The sequence below is a fragment of the Vicia villosa genome, unplaced genomic scaffold (genome assembly GCF_029867415.1).
Source record: "Vicia villosa cultivar HV-30 ecotype Madison, WI unplaced genomic scaffold, Vvil1.0 ctg.002011F_1_1, whole genome shotgun sequence".
NCBI lineage: Eukaryota > Viridiplantae > Streptophyta > Magnoliopsida > Fabales > Fabaceae > Vicia > Vicia villosa.
Window position 1 is genome coordinate 304,536 of NW_026705811.1, and position 16,523 is coordinate 321,058.

The 16,523-nt window shown below is 35.8% G+C and overlaps 1 protein-coding gene across 1 annotated transcript; it reads left to right on the forward strand.

The window, feature by feature from the left end:
- Window positions 1-11,555: 11,555 nt before the first annotated feature.
- Window positions 11,556-15,280, forward strand: LOC131637492 (NAC domain-containing protein 17-like). The gene is made up of 5 exons (XM_058908084.1): window positions 11,556-12,141; window positions 12,903-13,180; window positions 13,281-13,565; window positions 13,695-14,268; window positions 14,599-15,280. Exons 1-5 carry the CDS (start codon window positions 11,946-11,948, stop codon window positions 14,961-14,963), a joined length of 1,698 nt encoding a protein of 565 aa, XP_058764067.1. The 5' UTR covers window positions 11,556-11,945; the 3' UTR covers window positions 14,964-15,280.
- Window positions 15,281-16,523: the final 1,243 nt, after the last annotated feature.

Consider the following 16,523-nt stretch of genomic DNA (forward strand, 5'->3'; position numbering starts at 1 on the left):
CTCAGAAGGTTCAGTATGCAACTTCAGCACATGGTCTGGCAAGACATCAGAAGATGGTCAAGCAGAATCAGAACATGGTCTATTAGAAGCATCAGAAGAACTTGAGTTCAGAAGCAGAAGCACTGAAGTCATAGAATCACGCTCAGAAGCATATCAAGATCAGAAGATCAGAAGATGCTCTGCACCAAGCTGTTTGTACTCTGATGATATTCAACGTAGTATTTACAAAGAACAAATCAGAATCAAGTACTAGATGGCAAGCTACGCTGACTGACAAAAGGAACATTAGAAGCTATTAACTGCAACGTCAGTAGTCACAGCAAACGCAAGGCTCGAGGTAGTTGACAAAAGAGTGAAACATTAAATGCAATGCTGTACGGAATACGCAAAGCATTAAATGCTCCCAACGGTCATCTTCTCAAAACGCCTATAAATATGAAGTTCTGATGAGAAGCAAGGTTACGAATTTTGGACGCACTTTGAACGAATTTTGAACTATCTCTGATACTATCTTGCTGTTCACTTCAAAAGCTATCAAACTTCATCTTCAACCTCACTACATTACTGTTGTAATACTTTAGTGAGTCTAAGCTTAAATCTGTAAGAGAAATATCACAGTTTGTGATTATCGCTTTTAAGAAGCAATTGTAATACTCTTAGAATTTGTTTACATTAAATTGTAAAGGACTAGAGTGATCGGGTTGTGATCACTATACTCTAGAGAAGTCTTAGAAGGTCTCTAAGCAGTTGTTCCTATAGTGATCAAGTTGTGATCAGAAGACTCTAGAAGACTTAGAAGTTGTCTAAGTGGAAAACCATTGTAATCTCGTGTGATTAGTGGATTAAATCCTCAGTTTAGGTAAATCACCTTGTATAGGGTGGACTGGAGTAGTTTAGTTAACAACGAACCAGGATAAAAATACTTGTGCAAATTATTTTTATCTTACGAGTTTTTGAAACTACACTTATTCAAACCCCCCTTTCTAAGTGTTTTTCTATCCTTCAATTGGCATCAGAGCGCCGGTTCTAAGGTGCAAGCACTTAACCGTGTTTAGAAAAAGATTCAGGAAGAGAAAAACGCTGAGATGGCTGGTACTGAGCAAATACCTCCACCATCTACATCTGGCTCTACTGAGCAATACAATGGTAATGGTAACAATGGTTACACTAGACCACCAGTATTCGATGGTGAAAACTTTGAATATTGGAAAGATAAACTGGAAAGTTACTTTCTTGGTCTGGATGCTGATCTATGGGATCTTCTGTTGGATGGTTACAAACATCCTGTTAAAACTACTGGTGTAAGGCTCACAAGAAGCGAAATGACTGATGATCAAAAGAAAGAATTCAAAAATCATCACAAATGCAGGACTGTTTTGCTGAATGCTATCTCTCATGCTGAGTATGAGAAGATATCTAACAAGGAAACGGCTCATGACATATATGAGTCCTTGAAAATGACTCATGAAGGAAATGCTCAAGTCAAGGATACCAAAGCTCTTGCACTAATCCAGAAGTACGAAGCCTTCAAGATGGAGGATGATGAAGACATTGAGAAGATGTTTTCAAGATTTCAAACTCTGACTGCTGGATTAAGAGTTCTGGACAAAGGCTACACCAAGGCTGATCATGTAAAGAAGATCATCAGAAGCTTGCCCAGAAGATGGGGCCCAATGGTGACTGCATTCAAGATTGCGAAGAATCTGAATGAAGTTTCTTTGGAAGAGCTGATCAGTGCCCTGAGGAGTCATGAGATTGAACTTGACGCAAATGAACCTCAGAAGAAAGGTAAGTTTATTGCATTAAAATCTAATTTTAAAAAATGCACTAACGCTTTTCAGGCTGAAGAAGAAGATTCTGAAGAATCAGAATCAGAAGAAGAAGAAGATGAACTGTCCATGATTTCCAGAAGAGTCAATCAACTCTGGAAAAGCAAGCAAAGGAGGTTCAGGAGCTTCAAAAGCTCAAAGAAGCCTGAAAGAGGAGAATCTTCTGGAGGCAGAAGAAATGACAAGAAAAAGGTCGTGTGCTATGAATGCAATGAGCCAGGACACTTCAAAAGTGAGTGCCCAAAACTTCAGAAGGAAAATCCCAAGAAGAAATTTCATAAGAAGAAAGGTCTTATGGCAACATGGGATGATTCAGAATCAGAATCAGACTCTGAAGATGAGCAGGAAAATCTGGCACTAATGGCCACAATGGATGACGGATCAGAATCTACATCAGAATCAGATTCTGAAGAGGTATTTTCTGAACCATCTAGAGAAGAGTTAGTTTCCAGTCTAACAGAACTTCTGGAACTCAAGTCTCAGATTAGTATCAAATACAAGAAGCTGAAAAAGCTATTTGAATTTGAAATTAAGAAGCTTGAAGTGGAGAATTCTGAACTGAAGGAAAAAGTTTTAAATTTATCCAAAAATATTGGATCTCCTTCTGTCTCTGAAAAATCTACTCCAAGTCTGAACAATATTCTGAAAGAATATGACTTAAGTTTCAGAAAGTTTTTATCTAGAAGTATTGGCAGAAGTCAACTTGCTTCTATGATATATACTGTGTCAGGAAACAAAAGAGCTGGCATTGGTTATGAGGGTGAAATCCCATACAAGCTTGAATCTGTGGATGATATGAAAATATCATACAAGCCTCTGTATAACCAATTTAAATTTGGCCACTCCCATGATATTAGGCACACATCACATGCTCAAAGCTTTCACATAACACACACCAAGAAGGATGTGACAAAACCTAAGAAATATCATGGAACTCAGAACATAAACTATCATTCTGTTCCTCCTATTTCATATAATGCTAAACCCAAGTTCAATCAGAACTTGAGGAAAACTAACAAGAAAGAACCCAAGAAGATGTGGGTACCTAAGGAAAAGATTATTCCTATTGCAGATATCCTTGGCTGCAAAGAAGGAAAAGCACAACATGTCATGGTACCTGGACTCTGGATGCTCGCGACACATGACAGGAAGAAGGTCTGTGTTCCAAGACCTGGTGCTTAAATCTGCTGGAGAAGTGAAGTTTGGAGGAGATCAGAAGGGCAAAATTATTGGCTCAGGAACTATAAAGTCTGGTAACTCTCCTTCTATTTCTAATGTTCTTCTAGTAGATGGATTAGCTCATAACTTATTGTCCATAAGTCAATTAAGTGACAATGGTTATGACATAATCTTTAATCAAAAGTCTTGCAAGGCTGTAAGTCAGAAGGATGGCTCAATCCTATTTACAGGCAAGAGAAAGAACAACATTTATAAGAGAGATCTTCAGGATCTTAAGAATCAGAAGGTGATTTGTCTTATGTCTGTTTCTGAAGAGCAATGGGTCTGGCACAGAAGATTAGGACATGCTAGGTTGAGAAAGATTTCTCAGATTAACAAACTAAATCTTGTCAGAGGACTCCCTAATCTGAAATACAAATCAGATGCTCTTTGTGAAGCATGTCAGAATGGCAAGTTCTCCAAACCTGCATTCAAGTCTAAGAATGTTGTCTCTTCCTCAAGGCCGTTAGAACTTTTGCACATTGATCTGTTTGGCCCAGTCAAAACAGCATCTGTCAAAGGGAAGAAATATGGATTAGTCATCGTTGATGATTATAGCCGCTGGACATGGGTAAAGTTCTTGAAACACAAGGATGAGTCTCATTCAGTGTTCTTTGAATTCTGCACTCAGACCCAAACTGAGAAGGAGTGTAAAATCATAAAGGTCAGAAGTGATCATGGTGGTGAATTTGAGAACAAATTCTTTGAGGAGTTCTTCAAAGAAAATGGTATTGCCCATGATTTCTCTTGTCCTAGAACTCCACAACAAAATGGAGTTGTAGAACGAAAGAATAGGACTCTACAAGAAATGGCCAGAACCATGATCAACGAAACCAATATGGCTAAGCACTTCTGGGCAGAAGCAATAAACATTGCATGTTATATTCAGAATAGAATCTCTATAAGACCTATTCTAAATAAGACTCCTTATGAATTGTGGAAGAACAGAAAGCCCAACATTTCATATTTTCATCCTTTTGGATGTGTTTGTTTTATTCTGAACACTAAAGATCATCTTGGTAAGTTTGATTCTAAGGCACAAAAGTGTTTCCTTCTTGGATATTCTGAACGCTCTAAAGGCTACAGAGTATACAATACTGAAACATTAGTTGTAGAAGAATCAATCAATATCAGGTTTGATGATAAGTTTGGTCTTGAAAAGCCAAAGCAGTTTGAAAATTTTGCAGATATTGATATTGATATCTCAGAAGTTGAAGAACCAAGAAGAAAAGTTTCAGAAGCTGAAAACCAAAGCAGCAAAGAATCAGAAGATCAAGTTGCTGCATCCTTGGAAAATCTGAGAATTTCTGAAAAACCAACTATCAGAAGATCATCTAGACTCACATCTGCTCACTCAGAAGATGTCATTATTGGAAAGAAAGATGATCCTATCAGAACAAGAGCATTCCTCAAGAACAATGCTGAATGTCAATTAGGTCTGGTTTCTCTGATCGAGCCAACTTCTGTTGATCAAGCTCTAGAAGATACAGACTGGATAATTGCCATGCAAGAAGAGTTAAATCAGTTTACAAGGAATGATGTTTGGGATCTTGTTCCAAGACCTAAAGGATTCAATATTATAGGAACAAAATGGGTTTTCAGAAACAAGCTGAGTGAGAAAGGTGAAGTGGTAAGAAACAAAGCCAGACTGGTGGCTCAGGGTTATAGTCAGCAAGAAGGGATTGACTATACAGAAACCTTTGCACCAGTGGCCAGGTTAGAATCTATTCGTCTATTAATTTCTTTTGCCACTCAACACAACATCACTCTTTATCAGATGGATGTTAAGAGTGCCTTCTTAAATGGTTACATAGATGAAGAAGTTTATGTCCATCAACCTCCTGGTTTTGAAGACTCCATGTCTCCAAATCATGTTTTTAAATTAAAGAAATCATTATACGGATTGAACAAGCTCCTAGAGCTTGGTATGAACGTTTGAGTTCTTTCCTTTTGGAAAATGGTTTCACTAGAGGAAAAGTGGACACTACTCTCTTCTGTAAAACATTTAAAAAGGATATTTTAATTTGTCAAATATATGTTGATGATATTATCTTTGGAACATCTAATGCTACACTTGGAAAGGAGTTTGCTGAGTCTATGTAGGCTGAGTTTGAGATGAGCATGATGGGTGAACTCAAGTATTTCCTTGGGATTCAAATCAATCAAACATCAGAAGGAACGTATGTTCATCAAACCAAGTATGTGAAAGAACTTCTGAAGAAGTTTAATCTTTCTGACTGCAAAGAAGCCAAAACTCCTATGCATCCAACATGCATACTAGGTAAGGATGAGGTAAGTAAGAAGGTAGATCAGAAGTTGTACAGAGGTATGACTGGATCTCTTCTATATTTAACTGCTTCTAGACCTGACATTCTGTTCAGTGTTTGTTTGTGTGCTAGATTCCAATCAGATCCTAGAGAATCTCACTTAACTGCTATTAAGAGAATTCTAAGGTATTTGAAAGGTACTACTAATGTTGGTTTAGTTTGCAGAATATCTGAAGAATACAACTTAGTAGGATTCTATGATGCTGACTATGCTGGAGATAGAATTGAAAGGAAGAGTACTTCTGGAAGTTGTCAATTTCTTGGAAGTCACCTAATCTCCTGGTACAGCAAGAAGCAAGCAACCATTGCTCTTTCAACAACAGAAGCAGAATATGTTGTTGCTGCTGGTTGTAGCACACAAATGCTCTGGATGAAAAGTCAGTTAGAAGATTATCAAATATTTGAGAATAACATTCCTATCTTCTGTGATAATACTTCTGCTATATGTTTATCTAAGAATCCTATCTTACATTCAAAAGCTAAACACATTGAGATTAAACATCATTTCATAAGGGACTATGTTCAGAAGGGTGTTTTATCTTTAAACTTTGTGGATACAGACCATCAGTGGGCTGATATCTTTACAAAACCCCTGGCTGAAGATAGGTTTAAGTTCATTCTGAAGAATATCAGTATGGATTTATGCCCAGAATGAGAAGATGAGAAAATCTTATGTATGGCTATCTTCTGAAATGAGATTGGATTAATGTTTTATAAGAAGTTCTGATCTTAAATCAATTAGAAGTAGTGACTCGTTTATTACTAACGTTTCATTGTCTAAGTTGATTCAGAATATCTTTTAAAGTAAATACAGCTGTATCTAGCTTTCCAGATGGTAACACGTATCTACCCTATTTGGACAAGCATGCGTGCAGTTGAGGAGGCGCCTTTCCTAGGTAACTGTTCTATCACTTCATTTGTCATAGTTTCTCTCTCCTCTTGTCACGTAACATTAAATGCCATTCATCATTTCCTTTACTTTCTTTTTCATTTTATATCTTGTCAAACGTTTCCCTTCCCTAGAACGTTTCCTTCCCCAAATATCTGGGATCGCTGACTTTGATTTCAAGACAGATCTCTCAAGATTCCAAGAAGTCTCAAGTCAGTTCTCTTTCTGTGAACTGTCTCTCACTTCCTCCTTGAATTCATGCATCTCTCCTACAGTGGAGGTTCTAGTCTGGACAAGCTTATGACTAGGCTAGGGTTGTAGTCCTTGTGTCCTTGTAGTTTTCTTTGCTTATTGCACGTGTGTATCAGCATACATCTTTTGTAATTCTGTTGGTTTAATCAATGAAAAGCTTTTTCTGCATAACTCTTGTACTTCTGCTTATTTTATCAATGACTATTTGGTTCTCTTTCCATTTGTCCTGTGGTTACATCTGATTCTTTTACATTCTTTTTGATGTTATGACAAAAAGGGGGAGAAATAGTGATAAATGATTTGATTTATATTAGCAGTTGCTGGGAAGAAAGCCTCCACATTACTAACAGAAGTTGAAAGCTTCATATCTTTCTAAGTTGTTTTGCAGGATTGAAAGCTCAACATTAGAAGCAAAATCATGAGGAATCGCAAATTCTGTAAAAGGAATATGCTCATGGAAACTGAAGCAAGCTAAGTGCTATAAAGCTTCAGAATCAGAAGCAGGAAGAAAGAAGTGTGATGATATTCTGATAGAATATGCATTAACTTATTTTCTGTCCTTAACATGTTCTGATAATCCTATATCTTATCATATATAATCTGATGCATTGTGTATGTTCCGATATATATATGTGATAAGTTATGATTTATTCATGCTACAACTTTTGTTGTGGAGATTGTTCTGTAACATTTCAGAATGTAGAAGATGCTCTGATGATGCTCAAATACATTCAACAATGTTCTGATACAATCTAGCATGGAATAATTTAAGAAGAAATTCAAGCTCTGAAGCTGTCCGCTGGAAGTAAGAATCAGAAGCTCTGAATGTTCCGAGGATCAAAGAAATTCAAGTTCTGAAGCTGTCCGATGGAAGTAGGAATCAGAAGCTGTGAATGTTCTGAGGATCTAAAGAAATTCAATGTTCTGAAGCTGTCCTATGGAAGCAGAAATCAGAAGCAGTGAATGTTCTGAAGTTCAAGCATATGTGAACGTCTCTACTGAAATACTCAGCGAAGTCTTTTATTTATAAAATTCTTCTAGTATTAATTTCAGGGGGAGATTATTCATCTCAGGGGGAGATTGTTAATCTCAGGGGGAGACACATTCACATTATGTTTATATGCTTATGCTATAACTGTGTAATTGTCTTTTGCCGTCTGTTATTCTGATTGCAAATTCATATCATTTATATATGTTTTTGTCATCATCAAAAAGGGGGAGATTGTTAGAACAAGAATTGTTCTGATCAATAATCTTAGTTTTGATGATAACAATGTATATGAATTTTGCTCAAGATAATGTGGTACTCTAATCCTATGCAATTTCCTTTTCAGGAAATATATAAAGAGTATGCACAAATCAGCGCTAAGAAGCTTTGACTCAGAAGGTTCAGTATGCAACTTCAGCACATGGTCTGGCAAGACATCAGAAGATGGTCAAGCAGAATCAGAACATGGTCTATTAGAAGCATCAGAAGAACTTGAGTTCAGAAGCAGAAGCACTGAAGTCATGGAATCACGCTCAGAAGCATATCAAGATCAGAAGATCAGAAGATGCTCTGCACCAAGCTGTTTGTACTCTGATGATATTCAACGTAGTATTTACAAAGAACAAATCAGAATCAAGTACTAGATGGCAAGCTACGCTGACTGACAAAAGGAACGTTAGAAGCTATTAACTGCAACGTCAGTAGTCACAGCAAACGCAAGGCTCGAGGTAGTTGACAAAAGAGTGAAACATTAAATGCAATGCTGTACGGAATACGCAAAGCATTAAATGCTCCCAACGGTCATCTTCTCAAAACGCCTATAAATATGAAGTTCTGATGAGAAGCAAGGTTACGAATTTTGGACGCACTTTGAACGAATTCTGAACTATCTCTGATACTATATTGCTGTTCACTTCAAAAGCTATCAAACTTCATATTCAACCTCACTACATTACTGTTGTAATACTTTAGTGAGTCTAAGCTTAAATCTGTAAGAGAAATATCACAGTTTGTGATTATCGCTTTTAAGAAGCAATTGTAATACTCTTAGAATTTGTTTACATTAAATTGTAAAGGACTAGAGTGATCGGGTTGTGATCAGTATACTCTAGAGAAGTCTTAGAAGGTCTCTAAGCAGTTGTTCCTAGAGTGATCAAGTTGTGATCAGAAGACTCTAGAAGACTTAGAAGTTGTCTAAGTGGAAAACCATTGTAATCTCGTGTGATTAGTGGATTAAATCCTCAGTTGAGGTAAATCACCTTGTATAGGGTGGACTGGAGTAGTTTAGTTAACAACGAACCAGGATAAAAATACTTGTGCAAATTATTTTTATCTTACGAGTTTTTGAAACTACACTTATTCAAACCCCCCTTTCTAAGTGTTTTTCTATCCTTCAGTTATCCATCTAAAGGCCATAGTTGTGGTCCATTAGTTAGGTAGGTGATATTTGAATAAGAGTCTTGAAACAAAATTTCCTGCACATAGTTACATCACATAAGCACATCGCGGGCGGTATTGGCCGCCTCCTTATCCTCGTATTAAATATATGTTTGGAATTTGAGGAGGGCGTCAAGGGAAGAAGGAGTCTTTATGCCGACGGATTTTGCGAAATTACTGCGCGGGTGTAGGTCGCGTTTGAGCAAATACTTTTTCATATAGTCCATCGTGGAGACTTGGACGACCTCTTTATTGAATATTTCGATGAACGCCCGAAGGGATTTATCTTTTCCTTGCATGATGGCTTCGAGGGACGGTTTAGATTTGGGGTGGCGCCGAGAAGCTATGAATTTTCGGGAGAAGGTCCTCCCCAGTTGCCTCTAGGACATGATGGATCCATCAGGGAGACTTTTATACCAGGCCATTTCAGCATTAATTTAAAAAATTCATTAATTTAGCGGGGGTTATAAACCTCCGCAATCAGCATTTAGTTAAAAAGACTATACAAAATTCACGACGGTTTGTAACTGTTGCTATTTGCAATTTACGACTGTTTCCTAACTGTCGCGATTAATTAAGACGGTTGGAGTGGTGATTTTAGCAACGGTCATAATACACCATGACGACACATGTTTCTATGACAAGTACACAACCGTCGCGCCTAACCTTTTGTGACGGTTCAAACCGTCGTAACTTGCCAAAACTAACCGTCGCAATTTGTCAATCTTCTTATAGTGGGGGGTGTACATACAAGGCACTCCGACGAGCAAGTCAATAGGAGTAGAGATACGTGTGAGTGTTTCAAGGGTTAAAAATTATGTCACCTGACCCTCTCAATTGAGAGGGATTTTATATTGTCCCCCAACGCATGGCCATTGGTCCACGTTTTGGGCTGGAATCGTAAATCTAGGCCCAAAACGCGCGATTGTCAGGTTTTTAGGAGTAAACCTAGAGATCATGGGAAGTTGCTTGGAACTAGATGGTAGTCGTGCATAAGTGATCTCTTGGTTGACAAGAACGTCCAACCGGCAGTAGTCGGGAACAGGACATCCGATCACGGGTATGGATGCTGGCTTGGTCGCACATGATCACAGTCAACAGTCCTCGACGTAGAAGGATGAGAGAGCTCAACGTCGGGCAGAAGATGTGATGTACTTTTTTGCCTTAAGTGACTGGGCCAAAGTTATTGGGCCATTCTGGAGTGGATGTGGACTGGGTCGTTCATAACCGTAGGGCTAGTCCATAATAATTTACTTTATTAATGACATTGTCAAACTAACCTTTTATGATTTTTGTGTATGTTTTAATTTTTAAAAATGATTGAAATACATATAACTAGTGGTGAGATTAACAATGATGGAGTGAAAACATGATATAAATGAAGCAATAGGTTGAATTAATTTGATCTATTCATATTAAAAATAAATTTAAGGTTATATATTATAGATTCATGCTAACGAGTGCCCCAGGGACACTAGTTAAGGATTCCAAATATAGAAAATATTATATAAATAAATCAAATATTTTAATTTACAATGCATTGAATACAAATAGTTTTAAGAAAATATACCTTTTATTTCTTAGAAAAGTCAATTATTTCCATTTTCATTACATTGAATACAAGTCTTTAATAAATGAAACACACATTTTTAAACTCTTAACGAACACCGGGGGCACTCGTTAACATTTCCCTATATTCTAACTATGTGTTTATTTCAATTTATACTAGGATGGTTAATTGACGATACGGTAGAAAAAAATTAAAAATTTATTTTGATTGTAGTTTGTTATTTGATGGTGATCTAATGAATTTATTGTATTTTGTATTTAATATGATAATAAATTTATTTTGGTTGTTCTAGTCATTGCCAAGTGTCAACTTTTATATTTGATGATGAACTTATTTTAGCTATATTAATCACTTTCATTTCTAAAAACATTTAAAACAAAACAAAATCAAATTGATAGAGATATCATTATTTTTTAAAATAAAAATCGATCGAAACAAAATTAGGGGTGGCAACGGTCATACCCGCCTCATTTAGATCCGCCTCATAAAAATTCACAAAAAACGAGGCGAGACGAACATTGTTGAAGGCTCAGAGCTAAAACTTTGACCGCCCTATGAGCTGGGGTAGAGCAAACCTGCATGCATTGTATATTTTTAATTTAAAAATCACAAAAAATTATATTAATATTCACACCTGCAAAAATCCGTAAAAAAATATTGCGGAACAACACAAACATATTAAAGATGCGAGACTAAAACCTTATTCTAATTTGTAAAAAGTACAGACAAAACATTCGTATCTAACCGGTCCACCGGTCAGACCCGTTTTACCACCTCGGACCAAAATCTAAATATCCCGAGTAACTTTCATAGCAACTAATAATGGAAATGTTTGATCCGAATCAAAAGGGAGTGTTCACATTCACACACAAATAGTTCAATCGTATACACCCAATCTCACATATAACCCATGTCTCAAACCTTCAACACCGTACGATCTAAAGCTTGAAGCCCACGCAATCACATGATCCCAACAAGCTCACACACTCACTACCTCACTAAAACGCACCAAATCATTTTTTCTTCAACGAAGGTTCCCACCACTTCCCATAGCTTCCTTCTTTGACCATAACACTATCCCAATCCAAAAACCCCTTTCACCTTACAAATCCCTCATACTCTCATTTTCACATTTGGTTTTTCTCTCTTTCGATTTGGTTTTTTTTTTTGGGTTCACAACCTAATCCTCGAATCCTCGTACCCAGAGGTTCGATCGTATTACGTTGTGGTTTTTTTTGTTACACCACTCATTGATTCCAAAAGCTTTTTTTTTTTTATCCCTTTTGGGTGAGAAATTTTGATTTCTCTAATTAGGGTTTCAAATACTGCAATTTGATCGCCGATTCTGAATATCCGAAGGTTGAATCGTTTAATATTGTGGTGGATTTTGGGTTCTGAGAGTGAAGTTTTCCGTTTTCGGTGTTGGGTAATCAAGATGGGTGCGGTTTCGGAATCTGCTTCTGCTGATTGTTTCAGTGAGGTGATGTCGTCGATGCCCGGTTTTCGCTTTCACCCCACAGACGAGGAGTTGGTGATGTACTATCTGAAAAGGAAGATTTGTGGGAAGAAGTTGAAGTTCAACGTGATTTGTGAAACCGATGTTTACAAGTGGGATCCTGAGGATTTACCTGGTATTTAATCTTTCTCTTGATTCTTATTCCACTACCTTTTTAATCGTTTTTGGTTGGTGATTGTTATGTCGTTGACCTAGGTTTATGTTTTTGTTTTGTTTGGTCGGTTATAAGGGGTTGATTTGGGTATGGATGTTTAGATCTTGTTATTGTAAGTATTAGGTAGATTACACAGCCATTCAGGATATGACAAATGCTTATTTGATACTTTGAACGTGTTTTTCAGGTTAGAGCTCCGAGAGTTGACTTTGGTTTGTTTCAATAAGGTTTTTGTGTGTTATTTGGGTTCATCTGAGTGATTCATATTATGATATGGTGCTGTGATTCTGTTTATTTTTCTGTTAGGTGGTTTGTATGAGTTTCTTTTCCTTAGGTATGACTTGAATGTGAGATTGATTAACCCTTCCCATTTCCCTTTGTGGGGTTGATTATGGCGATCAGCTTTATATATTTTGTGGGTATGCTGAGATCTTTTGGTTGATATGGGGCGTGAGCGTTTTACACAGATTGAAATTTCAATCAGTGCTTGATAGATCCGTGTAGTTTTCATTCTCAAACCTGTAGTATGTGATGATCCGCTTGTATATGTTGTTAAATATGGTTAATTGCATCCTTTTGAATTTGTTTCCCTCAAATAATGAGTTTTTGGAGTTCTAATGTTTTATGCTATATGGTTAGTATTGCTTCAATTTTGATTGATAAAGCTTGCACTTTTTCATATCTTCTGGTTTGATTGCTTATACGGTCATAATATTTTGCAGGGCAATCTTTCTTGAAAACTGGAGATAGGCAGTGGTTCTTTTTCTGTCATCGAGATAGGAAATATCCTAATGCTGCAAGGTCTAATCGAGCAACAAGACATGGCTACTGGAAAGCTACAGGAAAAGATCGTAACGTGATATTCAATTCTCGGTCAGTTGGAGTGAAAAAGACACTGGTTTTCTATATCGGCAGAGCTCCTAATGGGGAGCGAACTGATTGGGTTATGCATGAATACACCATGGATGAAGAGGAGTTTAAGAGATGCTACGATGTCAAGGTATTGCCTTAAACTAGCTATTTTGATAAACTTTCTGTTAATCTTCACCTTCAACCAATTATTTACTAACTATCATATTTTGTTATTAATTCAATACCAGGGCTATTATGCACTATACAAGGTTTTCAAGAAAAGTGGACCGGGTCCTAAGAACGGTGAACAGTATGGTGCACCATTTAAAGAAGAAGAATGGGCAGATGACGATGTTGTAGATTTTAATGTAAATTCAACTGAGCGGGGGGCTCCAAATGCTGTTATGGACCCTCCTATTGGTCAGCTGCAGCCGTTGTTGGATGATGAAATTGATGAAATCATTAAAGGGATGCTTGATGTTGAGCCTGTTCTTGAACCAGATTATGTGAATGGTTATGTTGACTTTCCGCAGGTTTGTGATTTGCCTGAAGTTTATTCATTCTTATTAATTTCTGATTGTAATATTGGTCTTCTCTCTTTTAGCTTTTATGCATATTATTTTCTATAGCCGCTGACAGACATTTTTTCACGACTCATATAGGTTGTTAATGAAGAAACACAAAGTATGGTCATGGGTCAGTTCTCTGAGGCCATGATATTCCCTGATCCTGGTGGAAAATTACAATCTAGCAGTCAACATTATGATGTGCAGCCCAGCTTTGACTTCAATCAGTCAGTTACTTCACACTTTCATATTTCTGAAGCACCCGAGGTCACTTCTGCTTCCAACATTCAAAGCGAGGAGGAGCCTGTCTTTTATGAGGACGGCTTCTTGGAAATCAACGATCTCTTTGATACCGAACCTTCAGTTTCAAATTCGGAAAAGCATAATGACGATCTCTTTGATAACCTGCAGTTTGAAGATGGGTTAAGTGAATTTGATATGTACCAAGATGCAGATATGTTTCTTTGTGGCCTGGAGCCTATTTGCGACGAAGCAGTTTCACATGCATATATGAATAACGCTGGCAGCATTATTCAAAATCAGAGTCACCAGTTGCTGTCTGATGCAGAAGTTGCCAATCAAACTGTTGACGAATTCTGGATGCATGTTGAAAGAAACACCTGCAGTCCAACAGAAGACTTCAATGGTTCTTTCTCTCTAACAAATCCAGGTATAGTTGTTGGCACAGGATACAATGTTGCTCATCTGCCAAAAAATGATTTTACTTTCTTTGATTTGGATGGAGATTCAAGCTTCCTATCTCATTTCTGCTGAGCTCTTCACAGTTTACTGTGGTTGACACGCCATCTTATGCGCGGCAGAAACCCTTTCTGTAGTTTAAATTTTGATATTTTGAGAGCTTTATTATAAATTATAACTAAACTTTATGGTATTATATTCCTGTTAAAAAAATGAGATTCGAGCCAGTTTCAAGTGGCTCTTCTGCTTAGTAAATGTCGTAGGCTATCCCTAATACGTCATAGTTTTTGGTCATGTTTAGGTGTTGTGTGTGACTCTGTATGCTTTCCTACCGAAAGCGCTGAAAATCAAAGTACTGTGGAAGATGTTGCTACTACAAGTAGATTGTCCTCTGCTCTCTGGGCTTTTGTTGATTCAATACCTACCACTCCTGCATCAGCCGCTGAAAATCCTTTGGTGAATCGGGCTTTGAATAGAATGTCTAGCTTCAGCATGATGAAGATGAAGCCCAGCGACATCACTGCAGGTATTGATACTACAACTATGAAGAGAGCAGGCAGAAAGGGAGTCTCATTCCTTTTCTTCCCTATTCTTATTGCTTTATGTGCTTTCTTGTGGGTTTCTATTGGAAATTTAAGACTATTAGGGAGATACATCTCTCCTTGAATCTGTAAACCCAAAGTTTTGCTGCTATATATATAATTTTGTCTGAGATCTCCTCAGAGTTAATGAAAGCAATTACTCTTCTAACATATTCTGAAAATAAAAATATTTTATCTGTTGTAAATATTCAACTCAAGATATGGTTTAGGGTAAGCCAGCTTCAGCCGTAATTCATGAGTAGAGGCACTAATATCTTGCCGAGCCACTAAACTTGTATAATCTTATTGTTGTTTGATTTTTTGGATCCATTTTGATTATCTGTGATTGTACAAATTTGTGAAATGTGTACATAGATGTGTATCTATATGCCAATTTTGTAATCATCTCTAATTGGTAGTAACTTCTTCAGCATTACTATTATATTGTTGTCATTACTCCTGGTAAATGCATGTTACTGGATTGTTAGTTTGGTTATATTGTTCTGCACAGAAAATCCAGATGAGAATTATTTGTAGGACAATCAGAATACTGTAGATTATCATTGGTCTGTTTTGTCTTGCTTCCAACACTTGACATATTTCATTTTTAGGAAATTTATGTTTTTCTTTGTATTTTGAACTGCAAAGATGATTTTTCGTATTATTAGGGAGTTTTATAATTTGATATAAATTGTTAGGGAATATTAAAACTTTTATGAATAACTGATAGATTAAATATTTTATGAGTATATGAGTATTGCCACAATATAAGATATTGAGGGTTAAAGTTAATACTTTTAATGATCAATAACGTGTGACTAATTAACTGTGTTGGTTTGTTAGATAATGACATGATATACAATTGTGTCATGTATATGGTTTCACATGAAAATATATGTAGTAATATTATTATTTTATATTATATTATAGTATTTTGATACACAACATGATTAAATGTATATTATATTGAAATAATGATATTATCTTAAATATGTATTTTTTAATTTTAAATAATTAATTTTGAAATTTTTTACTTGACACTAATAATAATAATAATAATAATTATTATTATTATTTAAATAGTTTTTGTTTATTTATTTTTTATTTAAATTGAAGTTTAAAACTTAAAATTACATTTAACATAAGAATAATCTACTTATCTAATATTTTTTTCCTTCTTCCATTAATTATCTTTGTTATTTTATACGTTTAATTACAATTGTGAACTTTTTTTTTAATTTATAGATATAATTAATTCTTTTAATTAAATTTTGTAGCTCTAATTTATTTTTAATATTTGTGTCATTTTCATTAAAATAGAGGAATCGGTTTTGTGAATTTAAGTTTAGAGATTAAAATTGTAGTTAAATTTATTATATATACTTAAATTAATATTTTTCATTAATGAAGACAAAAAAATTGTTAAAAATCAAGATAAAATAGCTGCATGTGAATATTTTTGGTTATGATTGATGTTTATTTTTAAAGTATAGTACAATTTAAAATAAAATAATCTAATGAAAATTTTAATTAAATTTCAATTTAATTTTTATATATATAAAAGTTATTTGCACAAAATGTAATTGAAAAAAGCGTCTTTATTTGATAATATTAAAAAAGTAGTATGCTTTTTATTTATTGAAAA